Source organism: Chaetomium strumarium (assembly GCF_033439665.1).
Source record: "Chaetomium strumarium strain CBS 333.67 chromosome Unknown B0T15scaffold_3, whole genome shotgun sequence".
Taxonomy (NCBI): Eukaryota; Fungi; Ascomycota; class Sordariomycetes; order Sordariales; family Chaetomiaceae; genus Chaetomium; species Chaetomium strumarium.
Genome location: NW_026944431.1, coordinates 4,105,918 through 4,121,874, shown reverse-complemented (window position 1 = coordinate 4,121,874; position 15,957 = coordinate 4,105,918). Strand labels below are relative to the sequence as shown.

General features: G+C 57.9%; 6 protein-coding genes across 6 annotated transcripts; 3 read left to right on the top strand and 3 right to left on the bottom strand.

Annotated features, from left to right (window-relative positions):
* The first annotated feature begins 126 nt into the window (after window positions 1–126).
* On the top strand, window positions 127–1,083 carry B0T15DRAFT_530645 (uncharacterized protein). The gene is made up of 4 exons (XM_062869184.1): window positions 127–360; window positions 415–517; window positions 636–769; window positions 843–1,083. Exons 1-4 carry the CDS (start codon window positions 358–360, stop codon window positions 1,029–1,031), a joined length of 429 nt encoding a protein of 142 aa, XP_062723376.1. The 5' UTR covers window positions 127–357; the 3' UTR covers window positions 1,032–1,083.
* B0T15DRAFT_183452 (P-loop containing nucleoside triphosphate hydrolase protein) lies at window positions 1,084–2,309 on the bottom strand. The gene has a single exon (XM_062862341.1). It carries the CDS (start codon window positions 2,189–2,191, stop codon window positions 1,136–1,138), a length of 1,056 nt encoding a protein of 351 aa, XP_062723375.1. The 5' UTR covers window positions 2,192–2,309; the 3' UTR covers window positions 1,084–1,135.
* A 1,285-nt stretch (window positions 2,310–3,594) lies between these two features.
* B0T15DRAFT_183530 (extracellular mutant protein 11-domain-containing protein) lies at window positions 3,595–5,756 on the top strand. Its single transcript, XM_062862343.1, has one exon. The coding sequence runs from the start codon at window positions 3,687–3,689 to the stop codon at window positions 5,463–5,465; it is 1,779 nt and encodes a 592-aa protein (XP_062723374.1). The 5' UTR covers window positions 3,595–3,686; the 3' UTR covers window positions 5,466–5,756.
* Window positions 5,757–5,825: 69 nt separating this feature from the next.
* B0T15DRAFT_493065 (P-loop containing nucleoside triphosphate hydrolase protein) lies at window positions 5,826–6,814 on the bottom strand (the record flags this gene model as incomplete). Its single annotated transcript, XM_062866913.1, has 2 exons — window positions 5,826–6,400; window positions 6,484–6,814. 2 exons carry the CDS (start codon window positions 6,812–6,814, stop codon window positions 5,826–5,828), a joined length of 906 nt encoding a protein of 301 aa, XP_062723373.1.
* Window positions 6,815–7,677: 863 nt separating this feature from the next.
* Window positions 7,678–11,411, top strand: B0T15DRAFT_530637 (uncharacterized protein). Its single transcript, XM_062869183.1, has 6 exons — window positions 7,678–8,053; window positions 8,118–9,341; window positions 9,395–9,817; window positions 9,937–10,088; window positions 10,155–10,610; window positions 10,695–11,411. Exons 1-6 carry the CDS (start codon window positions 7,895–7,897, stop codon window positions 10,975–10,977), a joined length of 2,697 nt encoding a protein of 898 aa, XP_062723372.1. The 5' UTR covers window positions 7,678–7,894; the 3' UTR covers window positions 10,978–11,411.
* A 390-nt stretch (window positions 11,412–11,801) lies between these two features.
* On the bottom strand, window positions 11,802–14,403 carry B0T15DRAFT_554450 (uncharacterized protein; the record flags this gene model as incomplete). Its single annotated transcript, XM_062870354.1, has 2 exons — window positions 11,802–14,105; window positions 14,160–14,403. 2 exons carry the CDS (start codon window positions 14,401–14,403, stop codon window positions 12,073–12,075), a joined length of 2,277 nt encoding a protein of 758 aa, XP_062723371.1. The 3' UTR covers window positions 11,802–12,072.
* Window positions 14,404–15,957: the final 1,554 nt, after the last annotated feature.

The following is a 15,957-nucleotide window of genomic DNA, read 5'->3' as shown; positions in this document are numbered from 1 at the left end:
CTAGGTAGTGTCTAAGGAGCGCTTGATGCAGACCAAGAATGTCGAGTGTGGGCAAGTTGGGACGGCATGAACCACTGTCCCACTACCTTAACCCCAACCTGGAAAACTACAAGCCGGACCCACATGGTCTGTTCTTTGCTGCTGTGGGGTGCGCGGACTAAACACCGAGTGCGGGGCAGTGTGAAGACACCCCACCTCGCCCACCTCGACGCTGAAGCTCCAGCTGAGGGTGACGCGACCGACAAGACAGCCCAGGAGTTTGTGACCGGCCATCCGCAATACCTGTAGTACAGACTCCATCCACCGTGGATCCGGAACCAGCATTTTCTGTAGTCCAACCCGAAATAAGCCATCGTCATGGTATGCTGCATTTGCGCTTCCACATTCAAGCCGCCCTTATCTAACAACCTCCAGAGCTCCGAAGCAAGGCTATACACCTTCTCGCAGGAGACCAAAGATCACCTGCGGAAGTTCCGGTTGGGGACGTCACGGTCCAACGAGCCGCAAGCCGTCATCTGTATGTATGTCTCTCTCTACACCACCTATCTCATCCTTCCTTGCCTTCATGAACCAGACTCCCTTATCAAAGTGTCAAGACGGCAGCAGGCACAGCAGCTGACCACGGGACGACATAGACATGATCAATAAGCAAACCAAAGAAATCCGCCAAGACGAGGACGGAACAGTCTACAAATCCCTTGAGGAGCTCGCCGATGACCTACCGGACCACTCGCCACGGTTTATCCTGTTGAGCTATCCGCTTACCTTGGTCAGTATCCCTCCAAATACTGAACTCATGCTGATCGATCACTTGCGTTGAGGCTAATGGAAACCGGTATCAGCCCTCCGGCCGTATGTCGGTACCCTACGTGATGCTCTACTACCTGCCCACAACGTGCAACAGCGAGTTGCGAATGCTGTATGCGGGCGCCAAGGAGCTGATGAGGAACACGAGTGAGGTGACGAGAATCCTTGATCTTGAGAGTTCTGAGGAGTTGGAGGAGGTTCCCGCGAAGTTGGGGGCTGCGTAGCGGGGACAGTGGGCATACCCGGGGACTCTTCAGGGGGCTTTGAGATGGGTATCATGAAATATGGTCTAAACCAGTTCTTTGCATATGTGACATTCTACCTCGGGTTAGCCCCCCGTCATAACCTCGTCTCCTTCCTCTCCCTCTGGAAGTACTTCCTCCGGGTCGAGGCCCATTTCCCCCGCCAAACCCCTGACCACCTGCTTCAGGGCGACACACGCCGGGCTATCTGGGAACTGCTCGAAGAAGTTCTCACCAAAGTCACACGACATGCCTATCCTGGGGTCAAGCGGTACTGACCCCAGGAACGGAATGCCCATCTCCTCCGCCAGCGCCCCTCCGCCACCAGTCGTTGCCTTGAAGATCTCGGTCGCGTGCGCGCACTTGGGGCACACAAACAACGACATGTTCTCCACCAGGCCCAGGATCTTGATGCCCGCCTTCCGGCAGAAGTCTATCTCCTTCCTCACGTCCAGTAGCGAAACCTCCTGGGGGGTTGTGACGACGATGGCGCCATCGATGTTGCTCTCCTTGAGGAACGTGTTGACACTAAGATGCTCGTCGCTTGTCCCGGGCGGTGTGTCGACAAGCAGGAAGTCGAGATCCCCCCAGTCAACGTCCTTAAGAAACTTTTTGATCATTCCGTTCTTCTTCGGCCCTCGCCAGATGATGGCCGAGTCGCGGCTCGGTAGGATAAACTGGATCGACATGACAGCGAGATTGTCCATCCAGATGGGTGACCACCCCGTGCTGCTGACGTGTACTTTCTCGTCTTCGACTCGCAACATCTTGGGGATACTCGGTCCGCAGATGTCTGTGTCCATCACGCCGACCTGGGTGTCCGGGTTGGTGGCGAAGGCGCGCGCCAGCTGGACTGTGAGGGTACTCTTCCCGACACCGCCCTTGCCGCTAAGAACGAGGATCTTGTGTTTGACGCCCGAGAGACGGGCTGTTATCAATGGTATATCGGGGTCTGGCCCCTTGGGCGCGGAGGCGCATATCTTCTGGTTCGGACATCCGGCGCAGGAATCGGCGGTGCCAGCTTGCTCCGACTCGGGGCCGGGGCAGTGTTCGGGCTCCGGTGCAACAAGTTGCGGCTTTTGTTTCAAAGGATTCGCAAGAACCTCTTCGACGGGCTCTTCTGCCTCTAATGACGGTGCCATTCCGAATGTGCTAATCAGGCAAATTGGCGGAATGCAGCTCGAAAGATGGAAGGTTGCTCTTCTTCTGGCTTAGAAATCGCCTCCGATGTAAGTTAAACCGGTGGGGCTCAGGCTTATCTTATCGAGCCAGCGTGGGGTCAGTGTTTGCGCTTGGGTACGCAGGCGTTTGCCGATGCCGGAACCCCGACACCCGGCCCAGATCGACCTTTGATCAACCCCGAGGTGTTACCGCAGCGTCAATACAAGAGAGCACAGCATACTGCATTAGACGAGGAGACGGAACCCGCTGGCACGGACCAACAGGCGTGCGGAGGATGAAGGCGCCTTGCTCTTCTCCCTTCCAGATTAGACGGCGGTGTCGATCCTGCGGCTCCCTGCGATGGTTCACGATGCAACGATCCCATTCCCGTGCTCCTTCAATCCCATGATCGTACCGTGTAAAACCTTTCCTGCTTAGGAGAGGCGGACGCTCCAGTCCGACGGGACACGGACGATTCCAAGGCTAAGGATGAATTGGCTGACCGCACTCGCTTCGTCGATCCACAGCGGCACATACTACTGTTGGTGATTCGTGATCGGCTTCCAACGTTCTAAATCTGAGGGTAGATTTGGCCCCTGCCGTACCTCCGTATGGTAGGTAAAGAGGCAAAGACATCCCGCCCGAAGCCTAGCCTTAGGCGTGTCCTCTGATCCAGGAGTTGGCAATTTTCCGCCCGGACCATGATCCGAACCCCCCGTCCTTCGCGGCGGATCGTTTGGTCGCATGCCGCTATCGCAGGGTATCTTCGTCGTTGGGCGTCTATGGCGTCTTCGACTGCGGGGGACGTTGGGTATTGATCGCTAATAAGGCGGGTGCGGAGTGCAATGCAACGGCTCTTAAACGCTGAGAGCCATATCAATGGTCGAAGCAGAGTCCGGGGAGAAGCGCGCATCCAATCCGTTAATGTGCAGGCGAAGCAGAACGGGGCAACCTCTCAGGAGAAGCGTTGCTTGGGGGGGGGGGAATTGGCGAAGGGGAGTGCAGGTTTAAAACACAGTTGGGCTATCCGTAGACCCTGCATCCATTGCTCAACTGCTCACCTGACAGCGTGTGGGAGGACGTTAGCGCGTCGAGCTACCGGGCGACCCCTGCAGGGGTCCCAGTCAGAAAATGGCCGGTCGTTGCCATTGGAACCACGCATTTCAAACGATGCAAGACTGCCGCGTCGGAATGAGGCCAGGAACCGTGTGGCTCTCCACGCCCGCCGCCGCACCGTTGCCCCAAGCAGGGCGAGTCCCGTCGAATCGCGGCGCAAGCCTGACGTCGTCTGAAGCAGATAATAACCCGAGTTGCGTCGTGCCCGACATTTGTCGAACTGTGTGCCAGCGCCGGACGTTCAGCGAGCCGCGCTCTTGCACCTCGTCTCCCCCAACGTAAACAAGTAAACAACGGCCGCCTGACGCTCATCGCCAGTCGTTCCCCTCCAACGTCCTGCGCCGCTTGAGCCACGTATCAATGCGGTTGAGTATGATGCCAACAACAAAGAAGAAACTTGGCTCGATCGGTTTGTTTATGCGGCAGGCCGACGGGACAGTAGGTGGTGGTCCCGGTAGCAACCCCAGGGCAGGAGTAGTGGGCCTGCCTGCAACGCCTGCGCCTGCTTCGTCGGGACATGGATCGAGGCCCGGAAGCCACGCGACATCCCATGCGCAGCCTCCACAGCTGCAGCCCCCACCCGAAATCACCGCGGCGCGGCAGGAACGACAGCTTCCTGACACGCCCGCAACTGCCAGGACATTACCCGTGCCAAAAGCTGGTTGGTACGCGGCCGCATCTCAGCCAACCGCGGCGATGAGCGTCCCTGCGGAACATTATCACCCAATGCAGCGCACCAGGACCGCTGCCTCGGACACCGGGCGCGAAACGCAGCGGGGCCACAACGCGTGGGAGGACTCGACAATAGCCTCCATGTTTGGCGACAACGAGAGCAGGTCTGCATCGGATAGGCTTCGCGCGCACCAGGGAGGCCACGGCCGCCACTACAGCGATGCCCCGCCGCCGCAGAGGACGCGCCAACTTCAGCCCGCCCTCACGCAGCCCAAGCCTGACGAGAAACTGAACCTGCCATTCGTCATTGGCGAGGGCGGTCTCCTCAAGGTCGTCCCGGCTCCCAGTGCTCATCAGGCGCCCGAGACGGTCCCCGTGGCCAACAATGCCATGCCGGGTGGCATCTTCGAGGACCAGAGCGTCAAGACGGAGGATGTATTTCAGGAAACCCCGCAGCTCTATGAAACGCCCACCAGACGCAGCGGACTCAGGCGGACGAGGCTAGCCTATCGAGACACGCGCGACACGAAGAGCAACGGATCACCACAACGATCAGGCTCAGGTTATTCACCAGAATCACAGAGCCTGGACCTGTCTCCAGAGCGACAGGCCGATGCGGGAAACCATATCGACAAGATCAGGTTACAGGAACGGCTCTCGCGCGACCGGGAGCGGCAGCGTGAGCGAGAACGCGAGAGAGAAAGAGAACGGCAGCGTCAGCGAGAGCATGAGCTCCAGCACAAGCGGTCCACCATATTCGAGAACTTGACGCCGCTTGAGTTTGACGATCCGGACTTCAACGACACGAAAGCGGCAGCCGTTGCGTCCAGCACCGGTGTCGACCCCGAGGCACTCAAGGAGGCTCTGGAGCGCACCCCGCGGGCAAACCGCCAACCGCCGCCGCAGCAGCTGTTTCCAGCCCAAGCCAATCCCTTCAACGAGGCACCCTCACCGCTCGGGCGGACAGCCAGCCGCCGGCTACAAGAGCCATCCAAAGACGTGGCATCCACCACATCGCGCAAGCGCCGACAAAGCCTCGACTACGACGACGCAGAGCTGCACGGGATGAGCTACGCAGACCTGCACAAACAAGCCTTCGACTTCGACCCGCAGGCGGCAGCCCTCCAGCAGGCGGCCGTGCCCCCAGCAGGAGGGAGCATTGAGGAGCGGCTGGAGCACTACAAGAGCAAGGGGAGCATGGACCAGCACGAGTTCTTCACCCGCATTTCCATCGACGAGTGGGATGAGGCGGGCGACTGGTTCCTGGCGCAGTTCGGCAGCATCATGCAGCGGCTGAAGCAGGCGCGCAAGGCCAAGCGGCAGCTGGTGCAGCAGTTCGAAGACGAAATTGCCGCCCGGGAGGAAGCGGTGCGTAGCAAGATTGACGGGATCGGAAGGACGCTTGAGGACCTTAAGCAGGAGGGCCAGACGATGATGCAGGGGAAGGACGTGGATGTGGAGCTCTGAGCGCCGCCCGGAGCGCTCATACGTACGTTGTAATCGTGGGGATGGAACACATTTGCTTCATGGTAGGGGATGTATACGAACGATTTTCCTTTGCCGTGGCTCTGGAGCTGTGGTTGTTTTTCTTTTGCATTTACCTTGCGCTTTGACGTTCAACGAGCTAACGACCAAGAGTAACATAATGGCTTACGACTCATGACTTACGACTGATGACTGACGAATTGACAGCCTCAAGATGGGACGGGATGCAGCACTGAGACGCAACGGTACAGGAAGTGCGTGTTGGACGGGGTATCATAGACGGCTAGGTATGTAGCTGTATCCAAGTAGACCGTCAAATACGATTGCGCACCACTGGCATACTTATATGACCACACTCTCCTTCACCCTCCTATCGCGCCCAACAACAACCCTCAGTTGGCACCCTCTCGCAGGCAAGAAAATCCCCTCTCTCACCCCCTCGGTGAACAGCTCATACGCGGGATAGTACGCATCCACAAACTTGACCACCTGTTCCCCCGTCATGCCCGCCCCCTTCTCCCTGCGCAGCTGCTCCTCCTGCTCCGCCCGCCACGCATACACGTACTCAATATCCTCCGCGTCGATGTGGATGAAGGCGTTCAACGTGCGGTTGATCACGGCGTCGTACTCGGCCAACTGGCTGTTGATGAACTGCAGATGCTCCAGCTTGTGGTTGTGCAGCGTCCGGCTTGGGCCGCGCCATTTCCCTTCAAGGGTCGAGTTATCTAGGGGGCGGAAGCCGACGCACCAGCCTTCGAGGATGAGCACTTGCGGTGAGGTGGCTGTTGGCCAGGAGCTGGGCGGCTGCCGGTCGCCTAGCCCGGAGAAGGCGGATTTGTCGTACTGCGGCACCGGCGTGGGCTTGTTGGCGGTGAGCGAGGCAAGGAAGGCGCGGACGAGGGGGAGATCGTGAGTTCCTTAAGATGGAGGCGGGATGTAAGTCTCTGCTTGAGATGGGCTCGGGAGTGAAAGGGGAGGGAAGTGTGAAGGAATCACACACCAGGTTCGCCTCTGTACTGTACCAGCGCGTTGTCCGGATGTGCCGCTGCCAGCGCCAGCTGATCCGCATGGGTGAGGTAGAAGTCGTCGATGCTCACTACCAGCGTGGGCAGCCCCTCACGCTCTTGCAGGGTCTGGGCTAGCGCCCGGACGAGCGTTGTCTTGCCCACGCCCTGCACGCCGTTTATCCCTACTATGAAGGGCCTGGCATCGTTCTTTCCCGCGCTTTGTTCCCTGTATTGAGCTAGGCGCTCAAGGAGGAAGGGGATGCATATGGGCGATTTGTCGTCGACCATGCGGGTCTGCGGGACTCCGTCTGGCGTGGAGGCCATGTTCGGGCTGCGCTTATGAACTTAGCTGGGTAATGTGATCATTTGGGTTGTCGCGATTGGGTACTGAAGCATATTAAATCTCCCGGCCGGCCTCTCAACCAGTCGTTTCGCACTGCAGCCTCGAAATATGCGCGAGATGCTGTTCGGCCGGCGCAGTCCAGGACGACAGCGGGACCAGCTTACACTAGGCGGTCCGGCCCATTGTGGGGTGCGTCGATTGGCGCGGGGAAGCTGGAAACCTGTGTGGGGCAGCAACCCCAACCTTGGGAGACGGAACAGGTTCCGGGTTCTCGTCGAAGGTCTTCATAGTGTAGTGTACGAAGTAGAAAAGAGTATGGCTTCTGGTGCTTGATCGAGCCGACCCAACGAGTCAAGTAACATGCCAGTGCCTCGAGTTGCCATGCCCTGGTGTTCAGTCCGGTTCCTGGACGAAGTGCAGAGCAGCCAGGCATGTGATCGCCCCTTGTGGCACTTGGAGTGCTGATGCTAGCACCGAGCACATCCCTGCTTAGGTACCTAGGTAGCCTCCACCATAGACAATCGATGTCCTCGTGCACAATAACTATTCATCCGAATCCAAGCAGAGAGTACATACAAGGACGGCTGCCCGTGGAGGAGCATCCCGACTTAAATGTCATGAAATGATGAAACAATCATATTTGAGCCGGCCTTTGTAGCGCGGCGCGAGCATGGAAAAGGTCACCCGTGATGTGCCTTGCTCCGTCAAGCTGAGCTGATTGGCCGGGAGCTGGCTCGGATGGAATTGCATGTGAATGCACAGTGTGAACTGCCCAGTGGGACAATTCCGTCGGCAGAATGTCCCGTCTCTCGGCAACGCTGGCTAACAGTGGAGATGGGAGACGCAAGTCACAGCAACAGCCGTTTGCCTCGGCTTAAAGAGGCGCGGCAGCGAAGCATCGGTAAGTGTCGATTTGCCGACGTCAACGGTGCTCCTTATAGAAGTGTAACGTTTCCGGCCAGTGCCTGTCTCCTGTGATTCCATCAACATCTGCGACAATTAATCCCTCCGGTTTTCTTTTTCATCGTGTCGCATTTCCACACGCTATTCACAGATTCAAGATGGCGGATCAATTGAGGTTTGATGGCCAGGTTGTTGTCGTCACCGGCGCGGGCGGCGGTCTCGGCAAGGCTTATGCCACCTTTTTTGCATCGCGCGGCGCCAGCGTGGTGGTGAACGACCTCGGTGTGTCGTTTAAGGGCGAGGGCAAAGACACAAAGGTGCGTGCGCAAACTATTGAGACTATTGAGCAACCGTCAAGGTACATAGACCTGACACAAGTAGGCCGCCGATGTCGTCGTCAACGAGATCAAGGCCGCCGGCGGCAAGGCGGTTGCCAACTATGACAGCGTCGAGAACGGCGACAAGATCATCGAGACAGCCATCAAGGCTTTCGGCCGCATCGATGTGCTCATCAACAACGCCGGCATCCTGCGCGACGTCAGCTTCAAGAACATGAAGGACCAGGACTGGGACCTGATCTTCAAGGTACATGTCAAGGGCAGCTACAAGTGCGCCCGGGCTGCCTGGCCGTACTTCCGCAAGCAAAAGTACGGTCGCGTCATCAACACGGCCTCGGCCGCCGGCCTGTTCGGCAACTTCGGCCAGGCCAACTACTCTGCTGCCAAGCTCGCCATGGTCGGCTTCACCGAGACGCTCGCTAAGGAGGGCGCCAAATACAACATCATCTGCAACGTCATTGCCCCTGTCGCTGCGAGCCGCATGACCGAGACCGTCATGCCGCCAGATGTCCTCGCGCTCATGAAGCCCGAGTGGGTCGTGCCCCTGGTGGCCGTCCTGGTGCACAAGAACAACACGAGTGAGAGCGGCTCCATCTTCGAGGTCGGTGGCGGCCACATTGCGAAGCTTAGGTGGGAGCGGTCCAAGGGGCTGCTGTGCAAGTGCGACGAGTCCTACACCCCGAGCGCGGTCCTCAAGAAGTGGGATCGCGTGACAGACTTCTCCAGCCCGCAATACCCCAGCGGGCCCAATGACTTCCTGGCGCTGCTCGAGGAGTCGCAGAAGCTCGGCCCCAACGACCAAGGTGAGAAGATCGACTTCACCGGGCGCGTTGCCCTCGTCACTGGCGGCGGCGCGGGCATTGGCCGTGCCTACTGCTTGGCATTTGCCAAGGTGGGTGCGGCTGTGGTCGTCAACGACCTGGCCAACCCCGATGATGTGGTCAATGAGATCAAGAAGATGGGCGGCAAAGCTGTGGGAGCCAAGTTCTCGGCCGAGGACGGCGATGCGGTTGTCAAGACTGCCATCGATGCCTTTGGACGCATTGACATTGTCATCAACAACGCCGGCATCTTGAGGGACAAGGCATTCGCCAACATGGATGACAGCCAGTGGGATGCCGTCATGAACGTGCACGCCCGCGGCACCTACAAGGTTACGAAGGCCGCCTGGCCGTATTTCCTGAAGCAGAAGTATGGCCGTGTGGTCAACACCACCTCGACCAGCGGCATCTACGGCAATTTCGGCCAGGCGAACTACTCCGCGGCGGTGAGTGTACCTGAATCCAAAGACAGAAGTAGACGTGCGCTGACCCGGGATAGAAATGTGCCATCCTCGGCTTCTCTCGCGCGCTTGCGCTTGAGGGTGCCAAGTACAACATTTACGTCAACACGATTGCCCCGAATGCGGGCACCGCCATGACCAGGACCATCCTGCCCGAGGAGCTTGTCCAGGCCTTCAAGCCCGACTACATTGCGCCCTTGGTGCTCGCTTTGTGCAGCGACAAGGTCCCTAACCCGACCGGCGGCCTGTACGAGGTCGGCAGCGGCTGGGTCGGCCAGACGAGGTGGCAGCGGACCGGTGGCTACGGCTTCCCCGTCGATGTGCCGCTCACTCCTGAGGCGGTCGTCAAGCACTGGGATGCCATCGTCACGTTTGACAACCGTGCCGACCACCCCGAGAAGACGCAGGACAGCCTGCAGAAAATCATGGCCAACATGGAAAACCGGAGCGGCGAAGGAAAGGTATGATCCAGCCAGCCACTTACTTACCTGTCACCTACCTACGCCGTTTCCATCCATGTACCATAGCATAAATAATAGTATGTAAAATACATGACGTGTTAACCTGTGTGTCTCCGCAGAGTGCGTCCGGTGGGAGCAACCAGTACCTTGACGCCATCCAGAAGGCGCTCAAGGCCGAGGGTAAGGGCACCGAGTTCAAGTACACGGATCGCGATGTGATACTGTACAATCTGGGGATCGGTGCCAAGCGCACCGACCTGCGCTATGTCTTGTGAGTCACCTTCTACAACTGACATCATGACTTGTGTTCACAGCTGACCGTTGATTCGATGATCAGCGAGGGTAATGACGAATTCCAAGTCATCCCCACCTTCGGCGTGATCCCGCCATTCGACGCCGAGACGCCATATAACCTCGACGACCTGGTCCCCAACTTCTCCCCCATGATGCTGCTCCACGGCGAGCAGTACCTCGAGGTCAAGAAGTACCCGATCCCTACCTCAGGCCGGCTCATCTCCAGGGCCAAGCTGCTTGAGGTGGTGGACAAGGGCAACGCGGCCATTGTCAAGTCCGGCGTGACCACGGTCAATGCCGAGACGGACGAGGAGCTCTTCTACAACGAGATGACCGTCTTCCTGCGCGGCTGCGGCGGCTTCGGCGGGCAGAAGAAGCCGGCTGATCGCGGCGCCAGCACCGCGGCCAACAAGCCGCCTGCGCGCGCGCCCGACGCCGTGGTCGAGGAGAAGACCATCGAGGAACAGGCTGCTATCTACCGGCTGAGCGGCGATTACAAGTACGTATCTCCCCTTCCGCCCGCCCCAACTTCCCCGGCATCCATCTCAGTCAGATATCCAGGTACTGACATGTTGGTACCCAGCCCCCTTCACATCGACCCAGCCTTCGCCAAAATGGGCGGCTTCAAGGTGCCCATCCTGCACGGGCTGTGCTTCTTCGGCTTCGCCGGCAAGGCCGTCTACGAGAAGTTTGGCGCCTTCAAGAACATCAAGGTACGCTTCGCGGGGACGGTCAACCCCGGTCAGACGCTGGTCACCGAGATGTGGAAGGACGGCAACAAGGTCATCTTCCAGACCAAGGTGAAGGAGACGGGCAAGTTGGCGATTGGCGGGGCTGCGGCTGAGTTGGTTCCTTCTTCTTCTTAGGAGAATGGAGAGGAGGAAGCGGGCCCACCGCCTATTACTACTAGTGGACGTGGTGGAAGGGGAAGGAGGAAAATAGGGGTGAAGGAGACGGCAAGCGGATTCGCCTTGTTGGGACTTATTTGTTACTTGTCGCGTTGGGGATCGGCATCTCTTTGAGGAAAGTAAGTGATGGACTGGGTTGATGTTGGTGCGCTGTACGGTTGGGGCTTCTTTAGGACGCCGAGGACGCTCTGGGAGCGCCTCGGGAATGAATGTGTTCGGGTTAACTAAGGATTAGATGAGCCTTTGTCCATGTGGTGTTTAATAGGATCCCCCCCCCTATTGTCGATGAAGGCGGGAGTCCAAATCCACACCACAGGGAGAAGGCTTATCCAATCCTTAGTTGACCCGGATCTATTTGTTCCAGAGGCGTTCGTTCCCCGAGCCTCCTCGGCGTCTAAAGAAAGCCCCAACCGTACAGCGCACGAAGTCCTAAGGAAAACCCCAGCTAGAAGTCTGATTAGGGGGCAAGGAACTGGCGTAGTGGGATATTCATTACAGTCTAACAAGTAGCCCTCCAGCCTGTCTTGACCGTAATAACTCCGTTTGGTGATTAGCTATCCATCGCCCCGGTCACTGATTCCAGATGAATGGGGTATCAGGTTGACCCCACACTCCTCGTGGAATACCAAACCCCCCAAAGGTGGTCTTTCCCTCACAAAACATTATGCGAAGCCCCCTTCCTCATTAATAAGAGAATGTATGGAAATTAACCTTTCGCTCTCCCGACCTGAAGCGATTGATGCCTCTTTTGAAACGCCGACCGGCTCATGGAGCCTTCCAAAACCGCAAACCCATACGGAAACATGAATGGGCGCCCGACAGACACGGTTCGCCGGACCTTTCCTCACCTCGCTAATATCATATGCCATATGCATAGCCCCCTTCCGTCTCCGTGCATCATGCCACATGGAGAGAGAAAAAAAAGCCCGCCCAGCCTGGGTATCCAAAACCTCAACAAATATCAACGCCCGCCTTGCCTTGGCAACCGTCTGTCATACAAATACGAACCGGGTCTCCGCCAGACCACCTGGTGGCACCACCAGGTTCTCTCGCTCAGAAGCTCTCTGTCGGGGAGCCTGAGACGATCTTGACACTCTCACGAGCCTCTTTATTGGGCTTGTGTTCAGTTTGGTGTTCAGAAGCAGCATCGAAATCCGTCTCCGTCATCTGGGGCGTCCTAGGCTCTCTTTCCGATTCGTCGTCGGCTGAGGAACCGGGCTCCAGATTTTGTGGTGTAGGCGGGACAGGAGGAGGCGGCGAGCTCTCTTTCTTCTCTAAGCGGATGCTCGTCCTCCGAGATATGCTGTCCAGTGCTACGGCGGTGGAAACTGACGATGAGTTCTTCTGATGTCTTGGGCTGACAGATCTCTGCGTTGAAGAGCTTTCCTCACCCGTTGGCTTTTCGGTCGCAGTCTTCTCGTCGACCGAGGCCACCTCAGCAGACTGGGTGTCACTAACCCGCGACTCCATAGAGGCCCGCGACTCGATGGACAGGAAGGAGTTGCGGACAGGGCTTTTGAGCGAGGACACATCACCGTACTCGCTCTTGCTTCCTCGGGAGGCGCGTGCGGGACTCCGTGCAGGTAACGGCGGCGGTATCCTCTTCGGGATGGTAACGATGGCGCCCTTGGCTTGGATAACTTGGGTGATTTGAGACGAGACGGAACTCCGTGCTGCCGACGCTGTCGCGACTTCACAGATGATCGGCTCTTCATCCTCGGTCTCGTCCTCGTCTTCCTCCTCCTCATCGTCGGCCTCGGCCTCGGCGTCTAGCTCGTCTGTGGCTTTGAGACTCAGGCTCTCAATTGGCGTGTCCGGGTTGCCGGGTTTCGGCGCCTCTTGGCTTTGTTTAGCATCTGTAGCAGTTTGCGTTCCCGCGGTGACCGTTGCCTCCTTGGTCTCGACAGCAGGGGCCGGTTTTGACGCTGGAATTTCGACCGTCCTCCGCTTCAGCCGCTCGATGATACTCGTGTCGACCTTGGTGTAATCCACCTCCCCCGGCTCTACAACCGTGGGGAGTCTCTCCACGCTGTCCTTCCCGTCGTCGCTATTGGCGCGGCTGTAAGTTGTGTCGGCGGTGCTGGCCACATCCGTCTGTGTGAACGCGTCAGTCATTGTTGTGTTTTGTGTCTTCGCCGACATGCAGCTGCCCCGGTTGCTTCTCGAGACGAACGTATCCATGCTCTGGCGGCTGAATCTTCCATACACGGGACTGTTCGGGCTCGGGTGGTACTCAAACTGTGTGCTTGTTGGTCGCAGCTTGGTGCCCGCTTCGCGGATCTCAATGCCTGCCATTTCCAGGCTGATGACGCCAAAGGGATCCGGGTCGTTGGCGTCCGGCACGCCAAACGCTTGTTTTGTTGGGGATGCGATGGATTCCGTTGGACTCTCGATCTGCGCATCACCGGGTGCTGGCTGCTGGGCGAGCCAGTCCATCAGTCCCTTGTCATAGTCAGAACGGCCCTCGGCGGCCTTGATGACCTCATATAGTGGGCGCATTTCAGGGACGTTCTTGGGGACGTTGCCGGCCAGGACGTCAAGGATGGTAACGCCGGCACAGTAAAAGCGTTCGTTTTCGTTGCCACGCTCCGTGACCAACGACCCGTCAAGCTGCACGGCCTGGTGCTTCCCTCTAGCCTTCACGTACGTCAATACAGTGTCGTTGATCTCCTTCCATCTGATCTCAGGCTCCGGCAGTCCCTCAGCAGCAAGTGGTCCCACGGCCAGGTTGACATCGTTGCCTAGTATTAGCTTAGCGCGGGTGAAGAGCTCCAGGGTCTGGACGCTGTTGATCACTAAGAGGCAGTCGTAGATGTCGACACCCATGACGAAGGCCAACTCAGCAGTGTGGAGTATTATCCCAGACGGCGGCGACCATGTCCCGTCGGCCTTCCGCGCTATGATAATGCCCGCTCCCCCGGACCCCGACATCCAGAGGCCAGACCGCATGCAGGAGAAGACAGCGAGACCGACGGCATTTTGAATTATTCGAGGGGGGATCTTCTTGGTGATGTAACTCGGTGTCGACGTCGGTTCGGCTATGTTGGTGTCGGACTGCTCGGAATCCTGCGAGAGGAAGCCATCGACTGGTCAAACTGTCAGCCCCTGCGCCATACAGCCAGCCCAACTGCAACACTTACAGCAGAACGACTTGATGATCCTGGCGGCCTTGTCGCACTCCTTGTCGAGCGTGGTCGGCCAATATGTTTCTCGGCCGTAACGGGTGGGTGCTGTGGGCGCAGTCGACGTGCTGTTTCGGTTGATGGGCACGACAATCTTTTCGGCCCAGCCAAAGACCTTATCCAGTGCACCGGGCGTCCGCGGCGCGGGGGCAGTTTGTTTCGATCGGTCCCACGAAGGGAGCAGAGCCGAGACGCGATGCATGGCGAGTTCAACTGCCCGGTGCCGGGGGCAGCTATTCTCACCAACGTCACCGAGAGATGTAGCACCGTCCGTCCGATCGAGCGGTGATGCGGGCGACGTTGGTTCAACTCGGGGAGGGGAGTTGGGCATGCAGCCCAGGGCGCCGTCAACGTTTTCAAGATCCAGGACCTTGTCCCGTAATAACCGGCCCACTGCCCTGGATGACCCAAAGTGACGTGGGCACTGGCGATCCCGGGAAGCAGCCAAACAGCGTGGTGCAAGCCCGAGGAAGCCCAGAACTAGCCGGACAGGGGTCGTTCCTCGGCCCTGCACGGCAATTACGGCGCACAGCAGTGGGGCGACGCACCCCTTCGTTTTGGTTTGATGGCTAGGTGAGGTGTGCAGCGCCGTTGGGTGCCTGGCAGCAATTGATTGAACAGAATTTACATTTAATATGCATACGGCTGCAGAGATTGGGCCAGGGACGACAGGGCGATCTCGGCGACGTCGAGCTCAGTCTGTGCTATCATGACGACCAGGACTTGCCCTATGTTGATGTTCATATGTGGTAGTACAAAACCCGCCAAGCTTGCACCGAGGGTGTGCTTTGATCCAAGGCTCGCAGGATGCAGCAAACGGTAGGTGCTAGGTACTACGGTAAGGCACAGGAGCCAACGGTAGGAACGGGCCCAACGAAGGAAGGCCAACCAACGAAGTCGAGGTGATCAAAGAGGATCGGAATGCGAGCGTCTGGAAAACAGCCAGCAACCTAATCTTAATTTTCATCAATCTGGTGCTTACGAGAGAGAACACAGCCTGGTGTTTATTTAAGGGATCCTTGAATGCGTTGTTCAACGTTTTCTTTTCTCCACTGACTAAGGTAACTACTAAGTAACTGAGGAAGGGGTCATTCCAGGTTGGCATGCTGCAAAGAGGCTGCCATTTCCGAGCACTGGCGTCCCGCATGCAGTGTGATCGAGGTGCCTCCAGTCCTTGATAGACATATATCCTCCCACGGACGCTCACCATGCATGTGCTTGTGATACCGGTGTGCTGGTCTTCTTTGCCGCAGGATGATCACGGCCTTTTGATGTGCGGCAACACGAATTGTCGAGCTCCACTCGCCGTCCCGGCTGTGGTTCATGCATTAGCCCGTTTTGTGGACGGGGTCACCCCGGCTCCGTACCGAGCCCCCCGAAGGCCAGCCACTGGGCCTGAGACTCCGATCATGTCGTCATTTGCTCGTGCGGTTTTCACACCAGAACACATCCGATCCGATGACCCTATGCTTTTGCAGGCCATTCCTCCTTTCACCCTATACTGCAGCATCACCTGGAAGTTATTTAGTTTTGAGATGAGACAGATAATCTCGGCGAGATATTGCCTGAGTGTCTCGGGCGGAAACATTCCAGTGATACTACCTACTACTACCGTCACAGCCCAAGCATCATAGCATGTACAGGTAAGACTGAAAATCTCCGCGTAAACTACACGCGTAAACCACGAGGGACAGAGCTAATAAAGTCAGGAACACCCTCTTTGGCTTGTCATTTTCCGGAGATCTGCCCCTTGGTC